Source organism: Amblyomma maculatum, chromosome 1 (genome assembly GCF_055883805.1).
Source record: "Amblyomma maculatum isolate TAMU_Amacu chromosome 1, ASM5588380v1, whole genome shotgun sequence".
Classification (NCBI taxonomy): Eukaryota; Metazoa; Arthropoda; class Arachnida; order Ixodida; family Ixodidae; genus Amblyomma; species Amblyomma maculatum.
The window spans coordinates 215,681,079-215,697,871 of record NC_139344.1 but is presented as its reverse complement, the minus strand read 5'-3'; the positions used below and the strand labels follow the sequence as shown (position 1 = coordinate 215,697,871).

Here is a 16,793-nt window from a genome sequence, read left to right as displayed (position 1 = left end):
GAGAGGCTTTTGAGCGACGCCACAAAGTAACTGACTGCAGCCATCTGCTGGCGAGTCAGTTACTTTGTGGCGTCGCTCAAAAGCCTCTCGGAACATTGCAACTTCGGAGCTGAACTTAGCAACATGTTGAGGGACCGCATCGTTTGCGGCATCAACGACACAGCCGTGGGGGAGGACTGTTACAGTTTCGGTTCGTGTTTGTTCGTGGCGCCACCCTGTGGCGGCGCGATAGAACTTGTGAGGCAGCAAGGCAATAAAAAGGACACGGCTCGGGCAGTCGTAGTTCGTTGCGCAGTGGAGTGCGGTGCATCACTGTTCGTTTCTTGGAGCCTAGCCGTTGACGGCGACCGCCAAGCCGGCCCGCCTCTCGGCATTGCTCGGTCCACCAACTCGTAACATTTTCCTTCGACGTACTTAATTGCATTACTCTTTAAAATGATTACCGTACTAATTCACGTCAACATAAAAAGATAGGAAGTAAATAAAAATGTCCCCTGCGCTTTCCTTGACCTCGTCGACTGTTGGCTTCTTTCCTTTGTGTATAACGAGCCCTTCATTTCAGATAAAATTATCTGCTTAGTGCGGAAAGAAGTAGCTGTGGTTTTTCCTTGCGACCTGTTTCAAATCAATGGCAAAGCGTGATATTTCGCTCAAATTAAATCCTCAGCATTTTTACTCAGCAGTTTGAAATAAAGTCAATCGATCAATCAACCCACGAAATTGTGCCATGGAGGAGAAAAAAATGTCGTTACTACAAGAAACAAATAACAGAGATCCAAGTATACATCCTTGAGTACGCCGGAAGTGATATTTTATACTTATTATTGTGGTTTGCATATTGGCACCTCTGGAGATGTGAAGAAAGAAGAAGACTTGCACTACCACGTACTCAGTAATGCTCCATCTTAGGCAGTAAGGTTTTTTGATGGATGCAGTCAAATCCTGCCGACGGAGGCCAACTATGAGGCCATCCTGCGCACCATTCTGACGCTGTTCAAGGACCCCCTGGAAGACCCCAGAAGCGTGGTGATGTGGGGAGAGCCGATGATAGACAAGGCCGATGCGCGGCTCATCTCTGGGCACATCCTGCCCAACTACGAGGTGCATCGCAACCTGCGATTGCGGCTGCAGGACGTGGTATGGTGCTGCTCAGAGGATCTGTCAGTGGCCGAGGCTGTGCTGACCCACCACTCTGCCATGACGTACCCACCCTTCATCAACAACCTTGAGAACGTACGGGCGACACTGGCCATGTGTGACCGGCAACGGCCCCGGTTCCATGCCTTCCTCAAGAGGTGCCAGACAAAGCTCGAGTGTGGACGGCAGACCTTGGCTGATCTGATGATCCGCCCCATCCAGAGGCTGGGCAGCATGGCCTTGCTGCTCAAAGAACTCCAAAAGCGGTCCTCCAAACATAACAAGGACTTTGAAGAACTGGAAAAAGACATTGCAGCCTTGAACCAAGTGTTGCTCCACATCAATGAAGGAAAGCGCAAGACAGAAAGCCAGACGGCAATGTTTTACATCTTCAATGACATCGAGAAGTGCTCTCCAAACATCCTTCCCGTACACCGGTTCTTTGTGACCAGCCTGGACGTGGTGGAGATTGGAGGAGGCCTGAGCCGCAAGTGGGACTCCCTCACGCTGTTCCTCTCTAAATATTTCATAAAGACTGGATTGTCATATTGACGACCTCCTCAATTATTTGCGTGCCGGGATCATTTCAAGGCCGCCTTGAACCAAGTGATGCTCCGTCAAATGAAGAGAAGCGCAAGGCAGAAAACCAGGGGACAATGACATTTTAAATGACATCGAGAAGTGCTCTCCCGACATCCTCTTTCTACACCGGTTCTTTGTGACCAGCCTGGACGTGGTAGAGACTGGGGAAGGGGCCCTGAGCCGCAAGGGGCCTCCATCATGCTGTTACTTTCTGAATATTTTCTAAAGACTGGATTGTCTTGTTGGAGACATCCTCAGTGGTTTGTGGGCCGAGATCACTGTTTCCCGGAATTTACAAAAGACGCTGTCAGCTAGAGTTACAAAATGGACAGTTCCATAATCCTAGTTCAAGTTCTTCATGGTGAAAAGCGCCAATGATCAATTCATTTACTCTTGATAATGCTAATTTTGTGTATGCGCTTTTTAGGAAGCCATGTAGGTGTGGGGAAAGAAATTCGAACTTGTTTAAGAAACTGCACAGGCGCGTGGGCGTTATCTTTTCAAACCATCGGAAAATATAGGTATACATGCAGACATGTAGTAAAATATATTTACGTTATTTTATCGCTTATTTTGCATGGGGCCATCACGTTTTCAATCTATTTGTTCCTAGGAAAACAGCCCCACTCCAGAGCTAAGTGCACAGCATTTATTTGGGAGAGACGCATTCAAGGTCTAGGGCATGTTTAACTGGGGCAATCTGCATGCAGTTTACATCCTGTGATTTTGAAGTTTTCATTGTCTGGAATGCCGCTATGATTTCATCTCGTGAAGAAAAAGTCCATACTGTTATTAAAATTTGTATTTTGTCCAGGAAGTGGGATAGACCTTATATTTAGCAGACTGTTTTAGGTACCATCACTAATAAAATGAAAAATATCAGAAACCTCTTTTCCAGCCACAATGGTTTTACCCACGCTTAAGCTTGCGAGTCTAGTTCGCCGTTTACTACGGAGAAAATTGTTTAAGTACTTCCGTAACAAATCAGTGCTTTTAATTTCATAATTAAATTGTTGTCATTAATTACTGATGTTTAGCACTCTTAAGCTTATTATGTTTGAACTATTCCTGAACGACTTAAACGCATGAAATTCTCTCTCATCCATGGGCTTCACACAAAACGGCGTCTGCTGGTGCTATCATCCCAGAGTTTGTAAGGATTTACTTCCTTACGATTCTTCGCACACTGAGATAATTAAGCGAGCAATCATGATACAAGCACTAAAGTGTGCTTTGCAGAGATCCTGCTGTCACGTGATGGAGAGCTTCGATAATCAGCTGAAGAGGCTTCGATCAGCGGGCTACACCAAGCGGTGTCTGTGACGGAGTCCTTGATGCAGAGTATGCATGAAGGGACACAATCGTTTGCAGAAAAGGCACGTATCATAAAGGGGAGGTCGCAACCAGACCTGCTGTTGCCCATTATATGCATAAGGTGGTTCATAATTTGAAGATGGCGCTAGCAAACACGCTGTGGTGATGGTCTTCTCCGCCCCCCAAATATTGGCTGGCATGTGCGTACGAGTCACGGGCGATGTCAATAGAAAGCAAGGCTGCACTAAAAAGCACGTCAAGCCCTACGTCAAATGTGCCACCGGGGTTATTTATGAAATCCCCTTAACCTGTGGCAAGGTATGCATCGGCCAAACTGGCCGATGTGTGAATGATTGGGTTTTAGTGCATTGCCGTTCTCTGAAAAAGTCTGAATTTACATCTACCTGCCCATTGCCAATCGTGCGATTTCAAGCCAAAGTGCAAACCGAAGTTCGCAGAAATTAGGATTTTAGGCAGCAACTAAGACACTCTTGCCTGTAAATTGCTTGAAGCCTCTTATATTAAAAGGCTAGGTTCGGAATGCATCAGTGACTCATCTGTACCACTATTAAGTAGTGAAAATCCTCTTTTCAAATTCGTTAAGACAGGGAAGACCTAAACTGACATGCATATGTTGCCGACGGTGTGGCAGCATTTGTTTCTTCAAGAAGCTTCTATGTGGTGTTGTTAAGAAAAAGAAGTTGTAGTTCAGCGCCTGTCCTGTCTGTCTATTTGTGAGTGTCTATTTTTTAGCGCTGTGAATCTTTCCTTTTATGTCACTCAGGGATGCGATGAACCACAGCGAACACTCTTCATTTTGCCCAAAATTTGTTCCATCCTTGTACCACGCTTCCATCCAACGTATTTCTTTTTTATTCAGTACCGAGTAGCTGCTTGTTGTGGCGGGTGAGATGCACACTTTTTAAAACTGCATTCGGTGTTTCGCATCCGAGCGTAGCAGTTATTATCCGGCTTTTCATTTCCTTTGTAAGCCCACATTTTCTTTATCGCAACGCATGAAACGCGCAAAAATATTTATTTCGCATGAGTTCATCATGGGTGCTCCATGATACTTGTCAATGTCGTCCAACGACATTGGTTCGCCGATTGTCTCGGCTCCCTTAAGGACGACATCACTTGATTTAAGATCAAATGACTTGTTCTTTATCTCCAAACTGTCCCGAACCGCAGTGCTGCTTAGTAATCTGCTCGACACGCTTGACTAGATCGTGGCTTTTATCTAAGCGCTTTGTTGCCTCTCATTTCAAGATCTTGATTTCTTTCAGTAGCCTGTGTTCTGTGTTTGTTACATTGGTTTCGTCTCAAATATCGCTACAAAAGCTTAATGCCGAATTTCATGACAGTCCTTGGCTTACGCTATTTCTTTACCTTCCACGAGGTGCCCTCCCCGCTTCCTGAACCCTATGAGGCGGAAAGCGTCTAATTTTCCAACCATCCTTAGTGGCTCCTTGGTTAAAGTGGCACTCAAAGCGACGAGGAGCCGCTTGTATCTGTTTGGTGTCGAGAATATGCGCTTAAATGCTTGAGGTATAATGGTTGAAATTGTAAAAAAAAAAAAAAAAAGAAAAAAAAAAGAAAAAAAAAGAAACAATGCAAGTACACATTTTTCTCGCTGTCTTCCTTTCGAGGTGCGCTCCTATGTTCTCTCGTTTTTTATTTGACACGTTTTGTTTCAACAATGTGCTTGGCTCTACAGAGAGACACTATAGGACTAGCAACACGAAGAGGGGCTCAGCAGGAGCAGCACTGAATGTATCGCTCTGCGTGCTTTTCCACTTGCAGTGAGCGTCGCCCGAGCCTCCAAAGACGCCCTACTGCCCAAGCGCAAAGCTACTTGTGCATGGAAGCGTGCGTTCCAATGAAGGAGCGATTAAAGGGAGCATGAAAGTCGCACAGTGCCTACCTAGAGGAAAGGGCGAGGAAAGCGATGCCTCACAAGGCGTTCCTCGGTAAGGCATGTTTAAAAATTGACTGAAGGAAGGTGAGCCGCTCTTAAGGCGTCCTCACTCAGCTAAGGAGCATCTCAAAAGTTGCCCCATAATGCTAGCATATAACAATGGAAATTCAGCTACAACGTCTTTTCGGAAGTCATCTAGCTCAGACTTTAAGTAACTGTGAACAGTTTCCTACCGTCATATTTATTCTTATTGCTTTCTGTGTTCATTCCTCATTACACTCCAAACTGGCATGCCCAAAAACAAAATTTTCCCACAAAAAACCATGAGATCTTCGAAAGCAGTCCAAAAATGCCAAATGCACTCAGCGAGAGCAGAAAAAAAAAAGAAAAAAAAACCTGTTTACCTGCGAAGTGCGGGGAGGTTAGTGAATATGGTAAGAATGGCACTGCTGCCGAATAGACCTCTGCCTGCCCTGTTCCAGCTGTTTATCGATGACCTAGGCGCGAGTCAACCATAAGCGTATGCGCGGACGGTAGCCAGGAGCTGTCCAGTGCCACATTCAAGGACTGTATCGTGATTGTCGTCGAAGAGGTCGTTGACGGTAACAGATGGCATATATATTCGACAGTAACCTTTGGCTCGCACACAGCCTTTCGTAATTATACAAGCGGTCACCTCAGCGGGAAAGCTTTCAAATATTGAAGCAAGCCAGGGCTATAGCCTTCTCAAAATGTGCCATTAAATAAGCTGCAGGACACCTTGGACTCGCAGGAAAGCCATTCGCCGACTCCCGGCTCGCGGCCTCCTATAATGACGTAGAAACCGAGCCGGTATCGCAAACGTACGGCTACATATTGGGTCACCTCAGGGGCACCAGGAAGCGATTCCGTTTTCCCCATGCCGAACTAAGCAGAGAGCAGTCAGTCAGCTGAGCTGTATGCCGCTGCAGACAAACACGTTTCCAAATCTCTCTGTTCCCAATGAAATCCACCGATTCATATATCAAGACGCATGTCCTTGACGAGGGAACAGACCACTATACCTTATGGCATGGCGCACATACGCACCCCACACTTACCCGCACATGCAGGCCCCACACCGGAGCAGTGGCAGATCGCACTGTCCAACGAGGACCTGGAGTCCAAGTCCAGCTGGTCGAGCGGGGATGCGCTGCAGCCGTGGCCGCTGGAGCCCTGGACTAATGAGACGACCTGCTTAACTCAACGTCGAGTCCCCTTCAGAGCCAATAAAGTTTTCACTCAAACACTCAGTAGTCTCCCTAGGAAACCGAGGCGCGCCTAACTTAATAGAACGAAAATTTGTTAACACGCTTTGCATTCAGTGCACCCAGCCTAAACTGAAAGAGAAACTAGAAAGGGGCCAGAAAAGTGTTACTGTAGCCGTTATGCGTTGTTTTTTTTTTTTTTTTTTTTTTATACTGGGCGCTTGAAAAGCCTCAAACGCTCTTAGCTGCATGAAAAAAAGAAGAAAAAAACGTTGAAGGTTACACACCTTGAATATTTTTCTTGAATGCATGTAAGACGGAAGTGTAATAGTACGATAGGCGCGGTTGAAAATGAAGGCGCAGCTTATATTCCTAAAACTCAGCACTACACAAAAGCCATGTGGGCGGCATAACAATGGATGAAAGAAAGCTTTTCAGTGAACGATGCTTCCGCCACAGCGGACCGAAATATTGTCCGCGTGAGTTCACACAAAAGAATAGATACATTCCTTTTTTTGGACTGGCAAGTATTGAATTGCGTCACACAAGGGATCAAATCGTGAAGGAAAATGATAGGCTGGATGAGGACGTAATACAAATTTAAACTGTGAGCGTGTTTGTTCTAAGCCAAGCCGTTTTATTTTAACAGTATTCGTGCATGGGAATGTTTTTGCACAGTTCGAAATTTATTTCGATAATTAACAATTTAAAAATACTCGTGTAGTTCGAAGGCTAAATAAGATATGAACTCAAAGCTTTCGTGTAGAGTATATCGTTTAAAACGTTGCCGCCGCGGCAGACAGAGAACGCAGCTGAGAACGCACATAGTGCATCGCAGAATCTACACTGGTATTCTTTAAAAAGATGTGAACGTGTAAGACGCAACTAAAGTTTAACACTGATGTGATCGGGGTTCGGGGACCCACAGTGAAATCTTGTGGGGCCGATACGACGGAGCAGGAGCAGCCAGGGAGACGAAGCAAAAAAGAAATGTTTTATCAAACTTTTTACATGCTAGGATATGTACAAGTTGAAGGAAGAAAACAAAGCTCTCTTGGTAGAGACAACTTCTACCTTTTAAATAGGGTCGGTAATCCCCAGTTGTCTAGCTGGGGAAACAAGTCCAATCTGTACAGTCCAATCAGTTTGGCACAAACGATGACTTGAGATGCCGCGCCCACTGTCGAAGGTGGTGCTTGAACCTCCTCGCACATCTTTCGGTGGCGAAGGCCATTTTCTCCGAAATCAATGACGATTTTGTGCTCACCAAGGCGAAACAGCCCGATAAGTCGTTCGTTGGCGGAGGTCATTTCCCGGCGGTACTTCCCAAGTGTTCCCCTGCTTGCCCCGAAAGTCGGCGAGTAGGGTCAGTACTGCTCGGCGACGCACCTCCGAATCTTTCAACAAAAGGTCAGAATCCCTGTGGTCGCCGCCGCGGGCGCAAAGGGGGATTAAGGCCTGAGAAGGCAGCTCGTTTCCGTCCCGAAGGGGTTAGGGGGGGGGGGGGGGGGGTGCTTGGCCGCCGCCGCAGGAGCCAAAGGGTCACTCCGCTGCCGTCGGCGCCACTTCGATGTTTTTGGTCGGGGTCGCTCGTTTCTGTTTTCAGCTGCTAGAGAATCTGCGCGTATCTCGGCCGGAACCCCGGTCACAAGAACACGTTGAAGGCAAGGATATAAAATTAGCAAGTTCAAAAACAGAACATTGTTTAACCGCATTCGAATATGATGTGAATTATTTATGCGATATAGGTGTTCAAAATAAAAAGGCCTACCATCTCGAACTACACACCTGGGTGATTTGGTTTAGCGGCTTATGGCATTTAGCCACTTGGCACAAATTCGTGAGATGGATTATGGAAGCGGTAGCGGCATCCCAACGGAGGCGTAATGCGAGCGACGCCAGTGTGCTGTGCGATGTGAGCGCAGATTAAGGAACTCCAAGCGATCAAATCAACAGCCTTCCTCGTAGCATACTGTGCTGCCCTCAAGCCGAAAGGTAGCTTCGCCGCGGTGGCTCAGTGATTAGGGCTCTCGACTGTTGATGTCCTTCCGGGATACGAATTGAGGCTGCTCATGCGTCACTGAAAGGATTGCCGATGTTCGCAACGCAGAGTTTTTTATTCAGCTCCTGCCGATTTTTTTTTTTTTTTTTTTTTTTCTGCGGCGGCCTGAAGCACAAAGTTAAGGCTGGGCTGAGTGTAGAAGCGAAAACATAGATGATGCTGCAGCCATCCGGGAGAAGAAGCGCTAAGTGATCAGCTGAGTTTCTGAGCCCTGCTTTACTGTGGGTATGCTGAATTGACTGACCAATTTTACTTTGACAGAATGATCGCTGTTTTTTTCTTTTTTTTTCATTTATGCTCCCTTTGCTTTGCAAGCTCTTTTAATATGTGCTCATAGTGACGCGCCTCGATCCAATATATGAGACATCCTGCGCCATCGGCCGTTACACCGTCCCAGCACCGCTATCTTATAGGCATATTGCTTCATCGGCCGAATTCACAAGACTTTAATGCGATGTCGCTAAGGGTCTTGTGTCGCAGTAATAGTAGTAGCGATGACAGTGACGGTGCATTTAGTTGATAATGATGAAGATGATACTAACAAATGTGATGATGATGATAGTAGCGATGGCATTGACGATAGAGTTAATGAAAACAGTCCTTTAGACTTAAGCACAGTCCTGTAATTTTCTAATAATTGATGCACACAACTATTTCGTGACACCGTCCGAGTTCGACATATCTTGGATTGGCTTTATTCTTTTTGAGGCAAAATTCGAAGACCCAAGCTGGCACGCACTGATAGCCAATGAGATTTGCTTACCCTGAACTCTCCTCGAAGACCAGGAATGCAGTTGGATACACTGGTACACACAATTTCACTGTGCAATAACCGCATGGCAGCGAACTGCTTATCTCCGCATGTCGCCACGTTTATTCAGTGCTTTAACCTAAGGATGCTTCGAGCGACAATTCTTCAAGTTTCACAGGGACGTCTGCAGCACACAAGGCGTGTGGGGACATGCGGCACACTCCCCGGACCTCACCTGGGGTGGGCTGTGCCTACCCACGTGCGTAAGCTGTAGACGTGTTTGGGATGGACTTGTACGTACTCCTCCTTTCGAATTTTTACACCTGGCTTCCACAAAGAGTGAGAAAGTTACTGCGAATTTCGTTTATTTGTAACGTCCTCCACGTTTAATGCAGAAGCATTACTAGCCGCATTTTTGGATATTGCCGGGTTGGTGTGAAACCTCTTGACTACCCATGTGACTTGGACGCTGTATAGTTTTACGCACTCTTCCTGAATTGCGTGAATATTGAGCTTCGTGCTATTATCTAAGACCTAAAACTTGGTACACTGAATATTTATCTCTGGTCATACGGATTATAAAATCTTTGCCGTTGTTGTCCGAAGAAAACAGTGAAAATTTGCTTCTGCTTTTAAGACATCGTTTTAATGTGCATACTTTTGAAACATTTTCTGCGTGAAATGGTTCGAGACGTCTACAAATTTTCCAGCCCCGCCGCGATGGTGCAAGGGTTAGGGCGCTCGGCTGCTATGCTATGCGTGATCGAATCTCGGCCGCGGCGGTCGCTTTTCTAGCTAGACCGGCGAAAAACACGGTACCAGTGTACTTTGCGATGTCAGTGCATTTTAAAACCCCAGGTGGTCGAAATTTCCGGCGTCTCTGCGGGCTCGCTCATAGCCTAAACCGCTTTGGGGTGTTAAACCCCGCAAACCCACTAACTATATATTTTTTCAATGTTGTTTTCGCATGCAAACGTAACAGTTTTTCTAAGGTTTGTTCAACAGATTTTGACCTATATTATTAAACAGATGTTCCTTCATGTTTTTTGTGGCACCACAGGGACGAGGACAGATACGGAGAAAGACAGACCAAGTGCTCACTATCAACTGTCAAAATTTATTGGGACATGTAATATATATGAAAAAAACCGAAAGAATACAGAAAGAAACAAAAGGCACACATGCGCTTCCGGTCCATGGTTACAAGGCTCATATCAAAACCGACCTGGGCCGGCTTGCACGATAAAGTTGGAGCTAAGTCCAGACTTAAACGGTCCAGACTTAAACGAGCCGAAAGCTTCGGTTCGGCTCGTGTTTACCAGAGTGACTTCCCTGAACGCCCTCAGCAACCACTTTGGGCATTTTTGCTCGTAACACAATCTTAAGCCGCAAAAAGCAATGGGACGGATTTTGCACAGTGCAAGATTGACCGAATGTTTACATCTTACCGCGAGAACAGGGCCAGCGCATCCCTGTATTTTCCTAATTTCTCGACTTAGATACCGGGCGTCCTTGCGTCTTAACTAAGACGGCCTAAAGTCGTAATTGTACAAGCGACTTATTCAAGTCAGGACTGAAGCCCAGTCTTGACTCCAGTCTTAAGCGGCCATGCTAGCGGCCTATCCTTTAGACTCCAGTTAAGTCTGGACTTAGCTAAGACAGTCTTAAGATCGTTTCGTGCAAGCGGGCAAACCGTATCACCGTATCAAATGTCCCTTATTTCTTGGTGAGAATGTTAACTAAAGCTTTGCCATAGCATCCCCGCGCGGGCAGCGAAAAGCAGTGAGCTTCCGACGGAATTGTCGTAGAACTGCTCCGGCTTGGTTTTCGTCATCCCAAAACGATATATGCAGACGATAATGATGATAGAAGAGATCGCAATTTCGATGTCGTTAGTGATAATGAATATGGTAGCCATGACAATGACGGTACCTTTAGTTGGTGATGATAATGATGATAGTAACGTTAGTGGTGATGATAGCAACACTGACAATGACCATTCAAATATAAAGATGATTGCAGAATTTGCATCGCAGTAATGCGAAAGCACGGATGCTGCTATTGGTTGCTTCTAGTTGCTTAATTCACTTCTTGATTACCCATTTTTGTCTTTGGTACTTTCCAATTACGCGCTAATCCCTTCCTACGCCCTTTTTCGGTTCTACTTCCAGTCCCCATCCTCTACGTCACAGTAATTCACTTTTTGTTTACCCATTTTAGTCTTTGGTACTTTCAAATTGCGCGCCAATCGCTTCCTATACCATTTTTCGGCCCTACTTCCGGTTGCGGGACGTCACATCTTTGACATAACCCTAATTGACTGCCTTAATTAACTACGTTAGTCTTTGGTACTTTCAAATTGCGCGCCAATCCTTTCCTGCATGCCCTTGTTTGGCTCGACTTCAGGTTGCGTGAGGTAACATCCTTGACGTCACCCTGTTTGACTTTATCTAACTATTTAGTATTTGATACATTTTGATGTCACCAGCGCAGCGGTGGCGTAGCGGCAGAACATCCGCCTCGCATGCAAGAGGACCGGGGTTCAAATGCCGGTGCCGCGCAATTCTCCACCGGATGAAAAGAAAAAAATCCGCGTGTCGATGGAATTGCATAAACAGGTTTGGGGTGCGACCTGATGCCGGTGAGCACCTCCGGCAACGCACTCCCTCACCCATAGAGTTTCTTACTCTTACCTAGAGGGAAAGCTGTGCTGCCGTCTATGGGCGTTTACATGGAGTTTCCAGACGGCCAGTTCAGTCACCATGGGCGCTCAAAGCATCATGGGCCGGTGAGCTACCGAGTGCAGAACTACAACTTTTGGCCAAAACTAATGAAAAGATAAACGTTGTTCTACCGTAAATAATGTCCTAAGATTGAATATTGTGACTATAAATTACAAAAAGAGAGAGAAACAGAATGCCAGTGTGAGATTTATCCAATATAAGCGATGGCCCTTTCTCCTATTGGCTTAGTTTTGAGCAGCACAAATACCAATATTTCGCACTTAATAGGCAAACTTTGAAATAAAAAAATGTTATGAAAATATTTATCGTTGTACCATCACTTAAGGAAGTTTTTAGTGGCATTTCGGGAAACAGAAACCATTTATTGGCGACGTGTGCTTTTGCGCCTTCGCTACTATGGCTTTCGCAGTCTATGTACGAGCCTTCAAATGATGATGATGGCGAAAAAGAAGCATCGCAGTAACGCCACTCCACGTACCCGAGAAAAACCGACTGTCCCGCAACAAGTAGCACACCGGCCCATGATTCTTAGCGCGCCCATGGTGGCTGAAGTGCAGCGCCCTCAGCTTTCCCTCTAGTTAGTGTAAGGAACTTTATGCCCTCACCAGAACAGGAGTTGGCCACTCTAGTGCAGTAATCGGCCGCAACCTCCTATGATAAGCTCCATAAAACCCCGGCCCTCAGTCACCAGCGGCTGCGGAACAACTGACCACGGCGGCGGTCAGACCTGTGACGCAGCAGGGGGTGCTAAGAAAGCCTGGCTCCGCTGGACAGGCCGCCATTGGAAACTGACTCTGGCAACGTTTAATGCGAGAACCCTAGCTAGTTAATCTAGTTTAGCAGTGCTGTTAGAGGAACTAGAGGGCATGAATTGGGATGCCATAGGGCTTAGTGAGGCTAGGAGGCCGAATGAGGCATATACTATACTGAAGGATGGGCATGTACTGTGTTGTCGAGGTTTACCAGAGAGGCGACAACTAGGAGTAGGTTTCCTTGTCAATAAGCATATAGCGGGTGATATAGATGCATTCTGTAGTATTAATGAGAGGGTTGCAGGCATCGCAATTAGGCTTAATAAGCGGTATAAACTGAAGGTTGTACAGGCCTATGCACCTACATGTAGTTATGATGACCAGGCAGTTGAAAGCTTCTATGAAGATGTAGAATCGGCAATGCGAAAAGTAAAGACGCAGTATACTGTACTAATGGGCGACTTCAATGCCAAGGTAGGGAAAAAACAGGCAGGAGACCAGGCAGTAGGTGACTATGGCATTGGTTCTAGGAATAGCAGGGGGGAGTTACTAGTTGAGTTTGCAGAGCGCAATAACTTGAGAATCATGAAATGGACATGGAAAAGTCCTAACGGGGAGACTAAAAACGAAATCGACTTCATAATGTGTTCAACCCCCGCCATTATTCAAGATGTAGAGGTAATCGGGAAAGTGCGATGCAGTGACCACAGGATGGTGAGGTCCCGAATTAGCCTAAATCTGAAGAAGGAACGCAAAAGATTAGTAAGAAAGAAACCCATCAACGAATTAGCGGTGAGGGGGAGGGCAGAAGAGTTCAGGATCTCGCTACAGAATAGGTATTCAGCTCTAAATGAGGATGGCGACATTACCCTAGAGGCAAGGAACAATAATTTCAGATATATTATTACTGAGTGCGCGGTAGAAGTAGGCGGTAGGATAGTTAGAGAGGATACCGGTAAGCTGTCTAAGGCGACGAAAGATTTGATTAAGAAACGCCAGAGTATGAAAGCTTCCAATCCAACAGACTAGATCGAATTGGCCGAGATATCAAAGCTAATCAATAAGCTCAAGGTGGCCGATATAAGGAAGTATAACATGGAGAAAATTGAGCATGCTGTAAAGAACGGGGGAAGCCTTAAAGCGGTAAAGAAGAAATTGGGCATAGGCAAAAACCAGATGTATGCGATAAGGGACAAGGCGGGCAACGTCATCACTAATATGGAAAAGATAGTCAAAGTAGCCGAGGAGTTCTATACAGATCTCTACAGTAGCCAAAATTGTCAGGACCGTAATGAGATTGGCGGTAGGGAAAAACAGTCAGACGTTCCACCAGTGACGAAGGACGAGGTCAAGAAAGCACTAGAAACTATGAAAAGGGGGAAATCAGCTGGAGAGGATCAGATAACTACAGATTTGCTGAAGGACAGGGGGGATATCGTGCTAGAAAAACTGGCCACCCTGTATACGCAGTGCCTGGTGTCATCGACGGTACCGGAAACATGGAAGAATGCAAACATTATCCTCATTCACAAGAAAGGGGACTGCAAGGACCTTAAAAATTACAGACCAATCAGCTTACTGTCTGTTACGTACAAGGTATTTACTAAGGTAATCGCTAATAGAACCCAGACAACCTTAGACTGCAATCAAGCAAAGGATCAAGCAGGGTTTCGGAAACGGTACTCTACTATCGATCATATCCATACCATCAATCAGGTGATAGAAAAATGCTCGGAATATAACCAGCCCTTATACATAGCATTCATTGATTACGAAAAAACATTTGACTCAGTTGAAACCTCGGCGGTGGTGCAGGCATTGCGAAATCAGGGGGTAGACGAGCCGTACGTGAAAGTGCTGGAAGATATATATAGTGGTTGCACAGCAACCATAGTTCTGCATAAAGAAAGTAACAAAATTCAGGTTCAACACGCGCGAACACGCGTGTTGAACCTGAAACGCTGCGCGACAGCAGATGGCTTGGGACAGTAATGGTCACCAAGAACAGAAAGAACTTCCTGAAAGGTTTTGTCTTTCGGTGGGGCGGGCTTAACGAGATCCCGCAAGGGAGCATACGTTTTCTGTCCACAGCAACTAAAGAAGACTGACTTCTTTTTCTCTTCTGCTAAGTCATTCGTGATGAAAAGAGCTTGAAGGCAATCAACGTAGCAAGGCCATACATCTCCCTCTCCTCCATCGAACGCTTCGAGGGTGCCGAACATCGGCATGATGGAATTCTTGCGCGTTGACTCGTCAGAACAACGAAGAACTCACGTGCACAGAAGCGGGCGGATAAAGACGAACGTGAACTTGAACTTGAATTTTTTTCCTCGTCGCCACTTGTTACGAGTTGGTGGACCGAGCAATGCCGAGAGGCGGACCGGCTCGGCGGTCGCCATCAACGGCTAGGCTCCAAGAAACGAACAATGATGCACCGCACTCCACTGCGCAACGAACTACGACCATCCGCCTTGCCACGACTGCCCGAGCCGTGTCATTTTTATTGCCTTGCTGCCTCGCAAGTTCTATCGCGCCGGCACAGGGTGGCGCCATGAACAAACACGAACCGAAACTGTAACAGAAAAACCACGCGCCGATGGTGGGAAGTTGGAACCGAACACACGACCTCCGACTATCGCGTCCGGTGCTCTTACCAACTGAGCTACATCGATGGCTGTCCAAGCTTCTACTTTTGGGGTATTAATGTTGCCTATACCCAAGCTTTGAGTCTCACCAGCCCACCCTAATCCATAACGGCAGACGCGGAACGTTCTGCGTGGCCGCGAGGGTCACGATCGAAAGGACGGGCGGAAACAATGCGAGAACCTCTTTCGCTACCTATGGCTTCAAGACTGCCAGAACCGAGACCCTCGCAAGGTAATCAGCAGATAATTTAAGGGGAAATGAGGAACTCGTTATATACGCGAAGCAAAGAAGACAATAGTCGACGAGGGCAAGAAAAGAGTAGGGGACATTTTCTTTTAGTTTTGTATCAAAAGCTACACTACGCTAGGTTTTCAGACCGTCGGCCTGGCACCGTGCCACGTTACCGTCGCCTAGCAACTGTCAAGTAGTATAGACCGAGAGCTGGGCCAAGAGTTGGAAGAAGGAAAGAAGAAGAAGGATAAAAGAAGAAAAGAAGAAGCAGAGAAAGAAGAGGAAGAAAAAGAAAAGAAGAAAAGAGAGGAGAAGTAGAAGAAGGAGACAACAGTTAACTCGGTGTTTCGTAGAGGCGAACGACAACAGCGAGTTGCTGGGACAGAAGGTTCGTTCGGACGTTGTAACGGCGGTACATCAAATCCAGGTGTCCGCAGAAAAATTCGATGCAACACACAGCTTTCGCTCTATCACTATAGGTTCTAGCCATACTTAACCTTATCCATGGCGGCGGACGTAGAACGTTCTATGTTGCCGCGAGTATCACGTGGAAAAAAAAAATCCCCTACGCTTTCCTTGGCCTCGCTGACTGTTGGCCTGTTTCATCTGTGTATTCCAAGGAGCCCCTCATTTCCCCTTAAATGATCTGCTAATAGCTTGCGAGGAGGGTTCTCGCACAGCTTCCGCCCTTCCTCTTGATCAAGCTCAACGTGACACGGCAATTCAGGACGTTCCGCGTCCACCGTAATGGATTATGGTGGCGCAGGTCAACACTCTAAAAGGACGGTTATAGGCAAGACTCATACCTAAAAAGTAGAAGGTTGGACAGCCGTCGGTGTAGCTCAGTTGGTGAGAGCACCGGAAACGATATTAGGAGGTCGTGGGTTTAGTTTGCACCATAGGCTCGTGGTTTTCCTTCTATTTTGTATGTGATTATCATTCTTCCCTAAATGATTGCAGTACTAATTCACGTCCATAGCAAAATATAAAACTAAAAGAAAATGTCTCCTACGCTTTCTTTGGCCTTGCCGACTGTTAGCTTCTTTCCTAATTCTTTTCCGCACGACGAATACAAGTGTAATTAACCTCGAAGGGAAACTCTTTTTAGACGGCGAGGACCTAAGCATCGTTAATGAAGTTGATACAGTTGATGTAACATTTTCGAAAACTCTTAAGTGCAACAAACGTGTTGATAAACTCTGCAACAAACTTGGCGATGGCAGGGCTGTTCAATGTATTGCAGTTTTATACTTCTGCTTTAATGTACAAGTCTGTGACTCTACTCACAAAGAGTTAAGCGCCCAGAGCGCACCGCATATAACAAAAAAAAAAAAACAATAGAAATCATCGCCGGGAAACTTCTATCACCGAGATCGACCGCCATTTTGAAATGCTCGTTTCACGTCACAAGAGCATAGAGGACGGAGCGT

The 16,793-nt window shown here is 46.2% G+C and overlaps 1 protein-coding gene across 1 annotated transcript; it reads left to right on the top strand.

The window, feature by feature from the left end:
• The first annotated feature begins 123 nt into the window (after window positions 1-123).
• LOC146205593 (protein ECT2-like) lies at window positions 124-1,689 on the top strand. The gene is made up of 2 exons (XM_084607506.1): window positions 124-200; window positions 936-1,689. Exons 1-2 carry the CDS (start codon window positions 124-126, stop codon window positions 1,687-1,689), a joined length of 831 nt encoding a protein of 276 aa, XP_084463632.1.
• The last annotated feature ends 15,104 nt before the right edge of the window (window positions 1,690-16,793 follow it).

Coding starts and splice junctions, on each gene's coding strand:
- LOC146205593 (XM_084607506.1), top strand. CDS start 124: ATGTTGAGGGACCGCATCGTTTGCGGCATCAACGACACAGCCGTGGGG. Junction 201..935: donor TACAGTTTCGGTTCGTGTTT/GTTCGTGGCGCC, acceptor TGATGGATGCAG/TCAAATCCTGCCGACGGAGG.